This window comes from Thunnus maccoyii, chromosome 2 (assembly GCF_910596095.1).
Source record: "Thunnus maccoyii chromosome 2, fThuMac1.1, whole genome shotgun sequence".
Taxonomy (NCBI): Eukaryota; Metazoa; Chordata; class Actinopteri; order Scombriformes; family Scombridae; genus Thunnus; species Thunnus maccoyii.
The window spans coordinates 20159945-20174836 of NC_056534.1; the positions used below are offsets into that span (position 1 = coordinate 20159945).

Genomic DNA, 14892 nt, shown 5'->3' on the forward strand with positions numbered 1-14892 from the left:
CTGTGGTTGAGGGATGAAAATGTTACACATGTTTGAGCAGGCAGGGAAAACAGGAGAGCAAAAAAGTAGCAGGGAAAGAGGTAGAAAATTAGACATCTTGAGGCAGGCAATATGACCCCATTAAGTGTGTGTTTGCAATCTAGTGGATGAAATATGCTTATTTATGATAAACAGAAGGAGAGAGTCATGAACACTGATGATGCAGTGATGCTGACTCACCCTGGCCATGGCATCCACCAACGCTCCATTCCTCAGCAAACAGCGAACCACTTCCATCTGACCTGCTCGTGCTGCCATGTGGAGAGCTGACTCACCACGCTGATGAGCAAAGACAGAAAATGTAGAAGCATTATGTCACTGTGCTGAATAAAACACTTGTGGTTTGTAAGAATAGCTGCTAGGTGGTCGCACTGAGAAAATTGATATGAACACTGAGAACACATTACTTCAATTTGAGTCAAAGTACTACTCACAATGTTACGGACATCGGGTGAGGCTCCATTCTGCAGCAGAAGTAGGACAATGTTGAGGTGACCCATGAAGGCGGCTACATGGATGGGGGTGAGACCAGACTAGAATGAGAGAGAGAGACAGAGAGAAATACAAGGACAAGGACAATCATTATAAAATGCAAAGTTACAACAAAGACAATACATTTAAAAGAAACACAGAAAAGTTCACTATATTCCTGTGATATTTCCACACGTGTCTCACCTCAGTAATGGCCTGGATGGATGCTCCATATTTTACCAACAGTTCCATCACCTTCACCCTGTTCTTCTTACAAGCGATGTGTAGAGGAGTGAAACCATTCTGGTAGAGAGAATGAGAGAGATATATTCTCTATGTATGATATACAGCTGTGGGAGTGAATTGGCTTTCATTTTATTATTGTCGCTTTATCTTCAAGGTAACTTTACTCTTCTCAGAGGTATTTTATGTAAGAATGGAGAAATACATTGTATATCGGTACCTAATCACTAGATTTACAAGACCATTACTGGTGTCACATGACCCGCGGTCTCACAGAAGACAATATTGCTGTTTTTGTATGCTGTCAACTCATCTTTTATTCTTCCATTTGGTCATTTTGATAGCTGTTGTGGGATTTTTCAATAATAATAATAATAATGAATTATTATTTTCTTCATAAAAATACAAAAAATAAAACAGCACTCATTCACAAACCCTATTAACTTCTGCCCATGTTAACTGCATGTGTGTATTTCTTATGTCTCTCCTCTTATCTGAAAATATGTATATGTTTGATTTTACTTCTATACATGTATGTGTGGGTCAATACTTTGGTGCTTGTACAGTTGTTATTTTCTGTACGTACCAGCGCTCTAACATTGGGATTAGCCTTCTTGTCCAGCAGTAGCTTGGTGACTCTGTAGTGGCCACAGTGAGCTGCAACGTGCAGCGCTGTGAGGTAGTCCAGTGTGACATCATCAACAGGTGCCATTTTCTGTAGCAGGAATTTCACGCACTCAACGTGGTCTCCCTGGGCTGACATGTGCAGTGGGGACAGTCCGTTCTGTTGGGGGACAAAAATGATGATACATGGATGGATGAAAAAGTGACAAAAAAGCGGTACAGTGAAGAAAGCAACACATCCTCTTACCCCCCCCTATATAGGTTGTTTTTGCCAGCCTGAATTATGAACCTATACTATCATTTTTTTTGTGAGGATGGGCTGGAAGAAAAGAGGTAGCAGAAATGAAAGGCAAAAAAAGGAAGAAACAGATAGTTTGTGGTTTTTTGATTGTAGCACAACAACTTTATCCTGGATATGATTAAAAACTTGACAACTTTACTTAGTGAGAGTAAAAATCTGTTGGGCCAGTACAGGCAGAGGTGTCCAATACCTTAGTTCTAGCTAAGATGGGAGCTCCTCTCTCCAGCAGCAGCTCTACTGCTGGGTCATGTCCACTCCTGGCTGCACAATGCAGGGGAGTCAGTCCATCCTGGGAGACAATGCACAGACACAAATACTTGCAAGTGTGGACATAAATCCAATTTCTCTGTTTTAACAAAGTAATTGAAAACTAGCTACTATACCCTATTGTTGTTGTTGTGCAGACTCACCCTGGTTTTAGCATCTATCTGAGCTCCTCGGTCCAACAGCAGGGCCACCATGTTGGTGTTGCCTCTCTTGGAGGCCACATGGAGAGGTGTTATCCCGTTCTGACAGGGCAGACGGGGAAACAGAGTTAACTACCATTAATTCTGTACAATTCATGCGACAAAGTAACAATTTGAATGAGGACCTTATCCTTTCTGAGACTGGCTTGTTGGCCTTAAAGATTTGTGGCTTGTGAGAACACCATTTTAAATTAATTCATCTCATAAACATGTAAAATATATGGAAGCAGTCCAGGGAACCCACACCAAATGGATAGCCCTAGAATTGGTTTTATAAAAACTATAAATACTTAAAGAAACCAGCCTCAGAAAGTCAATGCAGGTGAAAGCATGTAAGAAATATAACTTTTGACAGACTATAGGTAAATGCAGCTTTTAGAGGCTTAGATGATTTCTAGATCATTTGAAATACATTTTTTGTAAGCCTCTAAGTGAAAACGCACATCAGACTGCAGAACAGTGTCTTGATGTGCTAAGAGAAGTGGAAATGGGGCGCTACCCTGGCTGTGAAGTCCACAGCAGCTCCTCTGTTCAGCAACAGGGTGGAGACATTCACGTTACCATAGTGAGCCGCAATGTGTAGAGGGGTGAACCCACTCTGTTTGAGACAGACAAAGAGAGAGGAGGGAAGGAGAGAGTGAGAGGGAAAGAAAAAGAGATCAAATCACAAAAAGAGGAAGGAGCAGAACAATGGTGGAATCAGCAGGTGAGAAAGAGGGAGAACAGTTGCAAAGGAAGAGCAAAGTGAGATAGAAGAAAAGAACAGAGAGAAAGAAAGAAAGAAAGAAAAAAGAAAGAAAGAGAGATTAGATTTTTCAGTAGCAGATACAGGAAAGAAACCTGATCCTACTGAAGCAGCATTACCATGAGGCAGCATGCTGAACAAAAGAAACCAGACAGAACGATGTAAGACGAAGCATAAAAAATGAGCATAACCCAAAATAGCACATGCAATACATAATGCATGCAAAAACTCTGTAATTCTACCATGCTAGCTGAAAAAATGAAAAAAATGAAATTGTGAAAAAAAAAAAATCAAAGCAGTTACTAAAACAAACTTCAACAAAAACAACATTAAAAACCAAAACTGAAATACACAAAGCAACTTCTCACTATGTGTATCTGCTGACGGACAAATGGACATTTATATATAAGATATACAGTATATATAAATATATACAGTACACAGTTGTAGATGGGTTCACTCCTTACCTTCCCATTCTGATAGACATGGTGCAATTTAATTAAAAAACAGAGTTAACTTAAAGATTGACAACGTGTTTCAGAGAGAAAAAACAATATCAACGTGCTTAGAAGTACACATGCTATAGGTCATGTAGAGAAAAAGAGCAATAAATAATAAGAAGTGGAAACTGACGGCTGCTGTAATGGAGTGCTGCCAGTGTCTCAGTTAAGTATAAAATAACTTTAAGCTTTAAAGAATGATTCATTAATTTAAAAATGTAAAATAAAGAAAGAAATATATAACAGATAATTGATACAGTAGGTAAAATGCAATAAACTAACATTCTCTCTCACATTACATTAATATAACACAATGTGTTTAACTGTCAGCCATGCAGGAGTGTATAGTACAGCATTGTCAAATGCATGCATTCATTTTAATGGTACATAATTCTGACATGCAGGATTCCTCAAAAACCCCACTAAATAAGGGAAAGATCTGGACAAAAAAAGCTGAAAGAGATGGTCAGAAGTGAGAAAAAGGAATTAAATTAAGTGGTGATGAGTCATATACCTCTGTGGTTCTATTGACCATCATCTGGTTAGGACGCATAGAGAGAATGGGGGAATAGGGTGTTGGGTTGTTAGGGAAAGGGCTTTTCACATCACATAATACACAGGGTAAGTTTACAAGATAAAACACATAAAAAACAAAAAGCAAAGACAAGGAAGCAAACAACAAAACACTCAAAGAAAGGCCCTGTCATTAATATTATATGCATTATATTTCTAAATGGACATCCTAAAATCGATAAAATCAATAAAACTGTCAACATGAAAAATGATCCATTTAGTCAAACACTTATTCTCTTTTCGTCTTCCTGCTGCCTCTTGGTGAAAACTTTCATCTTGCCGCATGCTTCCCTCAATTCCTCCTTCCCTCTTTCATTTTATAATTGCATCCTCCCCTCTACTCCCATCTGGCAAGCCACCATTCCTGTCCCTCCCTCAATCTCCTCAATCTCACCTTAGACTGGACATCAGCGTTGTGGTCGTTCTGGAGCAGCAGTGCGGCAGACTTGGTATCATCCTTACGGGCTGCAATGTGCAGGGCTGGGAGACGCACTTTGCCCTTGGTGTCGTGCTCCAACAGTAGGGAGACCACCGAGTTGTGGCCCTGCTGAAGAGAGATTGCCAGGGGAGTGAAGCCATCCTGGAGGAGCAGAGGAGAGGAAAATAAGAGAAGCAAGGGTGAAAGAGTGAAACCAATTCAGAGAAAAACAGTGAAAGATGTGAATGTAAGTTAAATCAGAATCTAGGTTAATAATTTGTACAATTCAAGACATGCACAGGTACTTTTACACACAAACTTACCTCTGTTGCAATGCTTTGGTTCCCGTCATTTTCCAAAAGGTATCGCACCACCTCCAAGTGATTCTCTTGGGCTGCCATATATAGTGGAGTGAAGCCATTCTGTAGAAACAACACATACATAAAGAGTTACTAAATGTCATATACTTATACACATTTCTAGTTTAATACATAATCTAATAGCTAGTGATCACTGAAAGACTTCTCACCTGTGACTGAGCGTTAACATTCGCTCCTCTCTTCACCAGTAGTCGGACTACTTCTCTTTGCCCAGCCAATGAGGCAATATGGAGGGCAGTATTTCCTTTCTGCAAAATTTTAAAAAAGGGTTAAAGCCACCAGCTAAGTATGTATGTGTCTATCCTTTGTGGGTATAAACACATAAAAAATCTGAGTTGGTTAAAAAAGATGCAAGTATAAAAGGTGTGATGGTCACAGAAAACTTATACAAATTGATAACACACAAATGTTTAGATTTCGTATCTGTTTTTTATTTCTAGGACGTTAAGATTACTGACTGGTTAATACCAAAGGCCAAATTCATGTCAATCCAAGGACATGAGCAGCAAGGTGACAGATTCCTTGCTGGCTGTTTAGTAATACTAGCTGTGAAGGCTGCATGACATGAGACATTCATAGAGTCACATAGCGAGCAGCTTGCCAAGCAGTTTTCCCGACACTCACTCTCATTCCTGTCATGATGCAATCCAATGTGACCTGTTTCGAAACCAAAGGTTGCTTGGAGCAACTCATGTAAAGGGTTGTCATGATTTCTGTGTAAATTTTAAAGAAAGATAGCCAACGGAAAGAATCCAAAAACAAATTTGAGATATTTCTGTTGGAAACATCAGGAATATCACAAACATCTTCACCCACCAATGGTTTTTATAGAAGTTGGTTATTGTGAATGTACAAAGTTGCAGAATTAAACTCTTTTCAAATGACTTTCTACCTCTTAAATCACCCTCATGTCCATCACGGCCCTTGTGAATCAAGTTTCATAGTTTAAGTGAGAGTGAGATTCCACACAGTGATTTACACGGTACTGTACAACTGATTCTACTATATATTCACGTTCATCCACACTCCCTCCAGATGTCTCATCTGCTTCATTCAAATGTGATTTATCATCCTCTATTTTTAGACCCACAGTGTGGATTAAGTAAAAAAGGATAAGATATATATATATATATATATATATATATATATATATATATACACACACACACACACATACATACATACATACATATATACACACACACACATATATATATATATATATATATATATATATATATATATAAGATAACCGATCTTGTGTAGCTACAATAGCTATGCAGATTACAGTAAAATTCTGATACACGACGTTCATTTCTGGAAATTGATAAGAGCATTATGACAATGCCGATATGTGTGTACCTTGGTAGAAGAATCAACAGGTGCTCCTCTCTCCAACAGTTCCTCTACTAAATCCTTGTGTCCCTCCTTAGCTGCCAGATGTAGTGCATTCAGACCGTTCTGGAAAGGAAAACAAAATATCAATGTAAGATTTTGAGAAAATAATGTAGCAAAGAGATGACTGAGTGGCACTTATGGAATAATGTTACAGATACGCGCCAGACCTTAAAGCTCAGGCATTACATACACCTGCATTACATCATAAGTGGTAGAATATACAGGGAGTGGACACAGAAAATTAACAACTACAGAATCAATTGCACTGCAATGCAATATCCTTGCAATAACCCATGTGAAGCTTATAATGTAAAGCTAAATTGTTGTTGAAACTATGCCAGAGAAGTATCGATTCAAATTGTATATAGCACGTGATGAGGCAGTACATTAAGGTGTCGCATTACACTGTACAGCGTTTTTTTATTGTCAGCATAATGAACATACAGGCCAGTGGTCAATATTGCAACATCAAAAAAATGTCACATGCAGCAGGAATATTTTCTCAAACAATATTAGGATAAGAAAAAATATTTGTAATTGTTCTTAAGGGTAAAATATGCACTTCAGACTTTAAAATTAGCACATATCACATGTTAATAAAAGATATTCTTTCAGTGGGATGATTTACAGTTCTAAAAGATGTGCATTTCTACAAATGTTCAGCATTCAGGAACTCAAATGCAAAAAGACATGGCTGATTTTCCCTTCAGTCAGGCTTGGTGTGAGCATTACATCAAAGGCCTCTGATCCATCAACCAGAGCTACAGGTGAGCAGCAGCCGAGGAGGAGGAGAGTCATGTAAATGTTTCACCATATGGCAGGCGATCACAACTCAACTGATGTATTTATACAACACGCTCATGCATGCACATAATTCCTCCAAGACAGACATATGTAAACACACAGAAAAATGATTCACCTCATCCTCCTCTTCCTCCATTGTGCAGCGTGTCCCTCTGAAATCCGCAATCTAGAAGAGCACTTCAAATCGTGACTTCGTTCCTATCCTTCAGATTCTCCGCTCCTTTTGTCAAACCAAACGTCAACCTCTCTCTGTCTTTTCTCCTTTCAGTGCTTTCTGCTCCTTCGTAAATCTTTCTTTGCTTGTTTCTATCTTTTGCCTTCTTAAATTGTGCTCCAAATGTGATGACGCTCCAGCTATCAAGAATGGTCCTTTGCTTCCCTCCTGGTTTAGATCCAAAGGTCTGGATCTATCTTCTTCTTCTGTGCAGGCTCTATCAGATGGGTTACAGAGATGGACTGTGCCTCCTGGCTCTGGAGACTCCCCTGGCACTGATGTAAAGAGGAGCCGTTGTGTTGCAAACACTCGTATCATTGCCCCCTTCCTTCCCTCGCGCACGTACAGTATGCATGCACACACATACACACACACACACACACACACACACACACACACACACACACACACATGCTGAGTTGCCAAATGCCAAACAGCCAAAGGGGTGTCATGTTTCTGCACAGTCATAGAGGGTATGTAGGACACACACACAAACATGGATACTCATATTTAGAAGCTACTGAAAATGTCAACCTTTCAAAAAAAAAAAGAGGACATTCCTCAGAGGCCAAAGTATGTAAGTGAGTGTCTAGTCAAGTGAGCGACTGTCAAAGATATGCGATATGACTTTAAAAGGGTACAAATGATAGTCACCCTCCTGTTCTGTCCATGTCCTAATATCATATACTTAAAAGGTATGTCTTTATGTAAGTTCCTAATGAGCTTGCAATGGAGAATTCTGTTCTTGTATTTTCCTTTTATTGAAAGCCATAATAAGCCTCCTACTAGAAAGCTAACTTTGCAAAGAAGGCTGTTTGATAGGGTCCTGCTACAGACAGCAAATCATCTAAAGGAATATTTCTTCTTATCTCTTCTTACACCTGCGTTACAGCTGATGTTTGAAAACACAGGAAACTTCAACTTGCTATTTAAACCTCTCAGCTTGAACACAGTAACCATTTAAAAAAATGTAATCAAGTAATTGTTTAGCCTATAAAATGTCTTAAAATTGCCTGTTCAAAATGTAAAGATATTAAACTTACAATGATATAAAACTGCAACTAACTATTATTTTCATTACTGATTAGTTTGTAGTTTATTTTTTACAATTAATTGATTACTTGTTTGTATTGTCTATAAACTTTTAAATTTATAGATTATTAAATAGTAAAAAATGTCCATCACATTTTCCTAGAGCCAAAGGTGACATTTTCAAATTCCTTATTTTATCTGAGTAAGAGTCAAAAACCCAAAGATATTGCATTTACAGCAAGATAAAAAAGATAAAATGCCCCAGATTCTAACATCTAAGAATCTGGAGCCAGCAATTTGTTGACATTTTTTCTTGATAAATTACTTAAAAATTTAATCAATTATCAAAATGTTGTAAATTTTTTTTCCTGTAGATCAACTAACATATTAAGTGACTAATCGTTTCATCATCTAATTGTTTCACCACAGTCATCACAGGTTATGGGTGTGGTTATACTGAGCTGGAGATGCTTGTCATACTCATCTATGGAGAAATGTTCATCTTATTTGCACTGCCAATGTTTCTAATGCCATCACTTCAATAAATTATAAAATCACATTATCCAGTCAGTTAGTGACATTGTCACCGCAGTGCCATCAGGTGCTCTTTGCTGCAGTTTGGACAAGCAGAAAGTCACAGGCTTCAGATTTACACATTCGTTGCAAAATGGTGGCATCACTGACACAGCAAAAAAGATGCCATCTTATTAGAGCATTTCAATCACATTTCAACCATTATTTTTTCCAGGAAAGACAAACAAAACTCACAACAGACACACACATTCACCCACTCACCCACTCACTCACTCACTCTCTCACACAACCTGATCTAAATCTCCTTTTCCTCTGAGCTGTAAGTGAACTTATTTAGCTAATGGACATGCAGCTCAACACAGTGATCCCTGGCAGTTTGTACTGTTGGAGCGACATGACATGACTGAGCTCCGTCCAGCAGAGATTAATATTCATGCCACTGTGACCACTGACCTTTGTTATAATCACACATGGAAATAAATGGTCAATTTTATTTGATGTCGTTTTATAGGCCTGAGTGTCAAATGGGATGAATGTTTGGGGCAAAAAGAGGAAATAATGTAAAATGCTTGCAGATTAAAGAGTAATATCACTCACCAGGGATTAACATTTGGGTAGATTAGAGGGGAAGTCTGGCCTTTAATTGTGAGGACAGAAACTAAACAGCTCACATACACACACATGCACGCAGACAAACGACACACTCATATGTAACAAACTCTCTCACACACAATATCTAATTCAGCTGGTTCAAAGTGACTACAGTCATTTCTCCTTCTCTCATTCCCACGAAAATGAACAGAAGTTACATTATATCTTTACTTTTATTTGTTGTGTGTCTATGTTCACATAGACACACTGCTAAAAGTTGCTAAAAACTGAAAGATAAATTAATCCAAGATGGTGTTTTGTTTGTCTCATTCATAAAATTTATTAAGGAGGATAGTTGGACTCTGGGTTTGGCAGGCAGGGAGAGTATCTCTGTCTCCCTCTCTAACTAACTTGGATAGCGTTTTGCCCTTGGTGCCAAACTCTGGCCCTCGCCACCTTGTTGCTGCTTTCTAGGATCTGGCTATTCAGTTATTAATGAACACACCGCCAAAGCAACGCTCAAAATTGTGCGATGTGTCAGCGTCTCCCGCTGACTTGTGGATGCACAGTATCACTTAAGTTAAGAAACCACAGATGATATCATATTAATTTTAGGATTCATTTCCTGAATCCAACTAGTATTGTAACACAGTTTGTAAAATAGTATGGATGTTAATCCAGCATAATGGTGTTTATCTAAGTGATAAAACTGTACTGATACTTGCCGATTAACACAAATCCAATATGTACTTGCAGATTAGGTCGTGACGTATTCCTTTCCTTAATTTTAAAGACACTGCAGATCAATCGACTGTTATTTCCAATTAACCAGATTGCACATTTCAGTTATATCATTTCATGTCTGTTGAGACTCTTATCAGTAGGGCTCTGCCTCTAATGACTGCAATGCTAATAGCAATATTAGAGATAATGGCCCTGTAATTGTGTGGAGTGCTTTTCCACAGACACGATTCTGATCTGCTCATTGCCTTGAGAGCAATTTTGCTGCTAATCACGAGTAACACAATACTTTTGAATGATTATCCGGGCATCATATTTCAGCAGATGTTAATTATCACTGTCAGAATAGTCACGCTGTGTGTAGTGTTTGTTTGACAAGGTCGAAATAGAAGAAGTCACTTCCCGGCTGCTATCAACAAAAACAAATGCATCAGGTTAACATGCAGCAGTAGTCTAGTAGTAGTCAATAATAGTCTGGATTTATTTGATGCTAGAAGTACACAAGTACCTTTACCAGAAACTGACAATGGTGCTGTGTTATTCAATTTTCTGTCAATCAACTAATCAATTAATAAACTAATCGTTGCAGCTTTAAAGATAGCAGATTACTGTTAACCATATATCACAGTCTGAGGACAGCTAACTGTTAAACCACATACCTAGAGGTGGAGTAAATGTAATGCACTCATTTGGAACTGTGTACATGTTTTTGCATTTAAGCATGTGTGCATGATGTGTATGCACACATGCACAGTCAGAAATACAGACATCACACATAACTGTAATGTAGACAGAAACAACACTGACAAGAAAAATGCACAGGAATATATGTGTGCCTATAAATTTTGAATTTCATTTCAATTAGCTACATCAATGTGCATGTGTGTCAGTTCTCTAATACAAAGTAAAATGACCTACAGATAACTACTAAAGGTCAATGTCATATGAACAACTGAGTGGTATTTATTTCTTGTGACTTCCCTAAAGAATCCTATCTACTGTTTTTAAGCATACTGGCTGCTCACCTTTTCCCTCGACACAGTCACACACGCACAAAGTGAGAGCATCACTGGGATATAAATGAAAATGTCACTCACATTTTTGGTCACCTGACAAGGGCTCAAATGTAATCATCTGACCCCTGACAGATACTATGAAGGGCAGGGCTCTCCTGTTGCAGGGAGAGAGGAGTGTGTGTGTGTGTGTGTGTGTGTGTGTGTGTGTGTGTGTGTGTGTGTGTGTGTGTGTGTGTGTGTGTGTGTGTGTGTGTGTGTGTGTAATATCACAGCCCTGAATAGTCAGGCTTCCCTCTGGATAAACAAAATAAAACCAATGGTGCCCATGACAACAAATAGTAGAGCTATGGGTGGCTGCCACTCCCTCTCTGCCAACCAATTACAGCCCAGAATATAAATAGTTGTTATTAAAATGCTTCCAAATTAAAAAAGGCCAACAACAATGTGACAGTAGGAAACATGAAGAACACACAAACACACACATACACGCACACACCCACACACATAAACACAGTCACGTAGCTACTCTCTGTCTCCTCCGTTAAGCTACCTTGTGACTACTGTAAATCATATTGATATCACAGGGCAGGGGGGTGTAATGAGCCCTGGAAGTTATTTTGCACCCTCCCCACTCCCTGCCGCTGAGTGGAATGTGGGTGAGGGTGGGTGTGAGGGGTAAGAACAGCTGTCAGAGGGATGTAGATCCTTCAAATACAATTGAGATTGGAGGGAAGAAAGGGTGTGGTGGTGGGAAGTGGAAGGGAAGTAATTGTAGATCAGAGGGTGATTATGATGTTGGAAGCGGGGGTTGGCAGGTTAGGGTATGTGCTGACCTAACTCATTTGTATGGATGCCATCATGACACAGCAGAGTGAAGGTTAGATTTAGCAGATCTGAGAGGCAGACTTTGACCTACTGCTGTGACAGCAGCATTTATTGTATTTGTTGTGTGTTGGCTGGAGTGTGGGAAATAATTTGACTATTCAACAGCAGATTTAAGAAAAAAAATCACTGATTTGCCAATTCTGGGCCAGATGTGGTCATCTTTAATATGCAGAACACAGTCAAAAATGTGGGACATTTGCAAATAAAGAACTGCTGTAGAATGGACATGATAGATATTTTTGTTTCAAATAAGACTAAAATTAGATTTTGTTGAATAAAACAGCTTTCCTTGACTGAAATGTTACAGACAAAAACTAGACTAAAACTTATAACAACAACACAGAAACACACTGAATAAAAAATAAATGTTATGTCACAGGACTAAGACAGAATCTAAATATAAACTGGCTGTCAATATTAACACTGATGCAAACTGAAAGCAGAAAATACACAGCTAATGAAAACAGTGTAAATCCTTCAACTTTGTTGAAATGTTTTGGACTGCAATCAGTTAATATAGTTTGATACTATACATATAGTATTCTGGCACATAAACAAGAGTTTTGAACCATATATTGCAGCTCCATGAGGTCAATAATAAAAAAAGCTAGACTGTAAGACACTCAGCAGTCATATTCAGTTTCCAAAGGTAGCGCAAGAATGACAACGCACATCACACACAAGAGCACAAAGAGAAATGTCATTAGGCACCAGATGCTACAGCAGAAGTAACATCTGTGGAGGCTGGTAAGAAGTTTCCTTACCTGGTTACAGGTGCTTATGTCAACTCCATTTTTCAGGAACTCAAGGACTTTATCAATGTTCCCTGATCTGGCAGCCCGCAGGAAACTGGTGTTGCTGTCCGACTAGAAAGATAAAGACAAATTGAAGCCAATATTAGAGACCGTAATACATGCTTTTTGTTTGTTTGTTTGTTTAGTTTTTAATGGTAAAGGTGGTGTATTTTTTAGATGTAGAAATTTAACAGTTTGGGTTGATTCAGAACATATCAAGGTTAGAGTGTATTCATTATGCAGCTATAAGCAATAGCTTTTTTAACAAACACATATACAAAAACTAACAATATTAAAAATTTGGTTTTAATAACCTCTCTTTTTTACAGTCTAGTCATTAATTTTATTTGAGCGTTTTTGTCTTGGTTCTATTTACCTACACATCCAAATAAAAAAATTAAAATTATTAAAAAAAACTAGATGTAGCATGTTATTGCTGTGCATCATGGGAGTTTATTTGTTTATTTGGGGTGGCTGTGGCTCAGAGTTAGAGAGGGTCGTCCACTAATCAGAAGATCTGCCGTTCAATCCCTGGCTCCTCCAGTCCGCATGTCTAAGTGTCCTTGGGCAAAATACTGAACCCCAAATTGCTCTATGAATGTATGTGTGAATGGATGAATGTTGACATGCAGTGTAAAGCACATTGAGTGGTCAGAAAACTACAAAGGTGCACAATACAAGTGCAGTCCATTTACCATTTACCATGATAGATTGGCTAATATAGAGGGTTCAGAGTGTTTTATGGGAACTAGACTTTCTTCTCGTATCAATAGCTTGTCTGAGTGGGCCAGTCTAAATTTAAACACCAGACATTCAGACTGCACAAACAGCTGCCAAACACACACAGACACACACATAAACACTTTTAAGATGGCAAATAAATGTAGCTCTGTGTTTTGCTGAATTTATGTGCATGTACATATTGATTTTTTTTATAAATTCACACATAAGTCCTCCAAAAATGTTGACCTAGTTATTTCTGAGAATGTAAGAGAAGAACCACATATCCACGGGGGCCTCTTCCTCTGACCTGGATTCAGTATCAACTGTAAACACTCCTCAACCTGAGTCCTCCTCACCATTTTACTGTAACATAACTCACAACTGTATGTAGTATAAATAGCTCTCTAAAAGGGTATAAGAGCTTAAAGGCCAACTGATATTTGATGTTATTTTGAGGCCAATACCTATACTGATATTTGAGGGTCTGAAAATAATTCAATGACTGAATATTCCTTCATTACACAAACATTTCAATGATCCCTAATGTTAATTATTAAAACGTTGTGACAAGGATATACAGTATATAAAGATATTTCACAGCTGAACAATACGCTTTACTTTCAAAGCTGACACTAACAGTAAAGTAAGATCACAGTAAATTGTGAAGATCACTGAAAATGAAATTACTCTAAATAATGACAATAAATAAAAACACAAATGCAACAGTAAAGAATTTACCTGCCAACATACACTGATACCAATTCTGTAATAAGTAATATCAATGAATAATAATGCTTTTTAAGTCTGCTGATACATTTAGTGCTGAAACATATAATAACTGGCAATTATTTTTTGGATTACGAGATTATTCATTTAGTCTACGAAAATATCAGACAATAGTGAAAAATTCCCTTAAGCTCAAGGTGATGTCATCAAATTGCTTGTTTTGTTGGAACAACACACAAAGAATATAAGATATTTAATATCAAATTACACAAAGCAAAGCAACAAATCAATTCAGTGATTAACTGACTAATCCTTTCAGATCCAGAAATATTACCGGTAGTAAGTCCTCTCCTTGTAGACATCTAATATTTCACCAGAATATTAATAAACATTTACACAGATATTACTTCACAGATTTTATGGAGCATCTATTGTGCTAAATGAATGCCACTCTACTTTTGCAAAAGACTACTGGATGTTTTGATTTGAAAATTGAGTGTTGACAAGGTTTTAACTTCTTTTTAGTGGGGTTAAGACAGAAACGTGCCAGTCAGATACTGCTGGGCGTTAACTCATGAAGTCAGCAGAATCAAACTCCTCGTTGCATGTCTGGGATCTAGCCACACCCCTGTGTAGGGTCAAGGGTCAAACCCCTGACATGAGACGTCACAAC

At 38.1% G+C, this 14892-nt stretch overlaps 1 protein-coding gene across 1 annotated transcript in view; it reads right to left on the minus strand.

Annotated features, from left to right (window-relative positions):
• The window catches only part of LOC121880591 (ankyrin-2-like), a 116456-nt gene that overhangs the window by 79457 nt on the left and 22107 nt on the right, over positions 1 to 14892 (minus strand). Inside the window, exons 3-14 of the mRNA XM_042387913.1 lie at positions 12741 to 12842; positions 6124 to 6222; positions 4911 to 5009; positions 4705 to 4803; positions 4358 to 4543; positions 2645 to 2743; positions 2089 to 2187; positions 1869 to 1967; positions 1340 to 1537; positions 715 to 813; positions 474 to 572; positions 220 to 318 (exon numbers count right to left, since the gene is read on the minus strand). Of these exons, the coding sequence (XP_042243847.1) occupies positions 220 to 318; positions 474 to 572; positions 715 to 813; positions 1340 to 1537; positions 1869 to 1967; positions 2089 to 2187; positions 2645 to 2743; positions 4358 to 4543; positions 4705 to 4803; positions 4911 to 5009; positions 6124 to 6222; positions 12741 to 12842 (1377 nt within the window). The remainder of the gene's footprint in view (positions 1 to 219; positions 319 to 473; positions 573 to 714; positions 814 to 1339; positions 1538 to 1868; positions 1968 to 2088; positions 2188 to 2644; positions 2744 to 4357; positions 4544 to 4704; positions 4804 to 4910; positions 5010 to 6123; positions 6223 to 12740; positions 12843 to 14892) is intronic.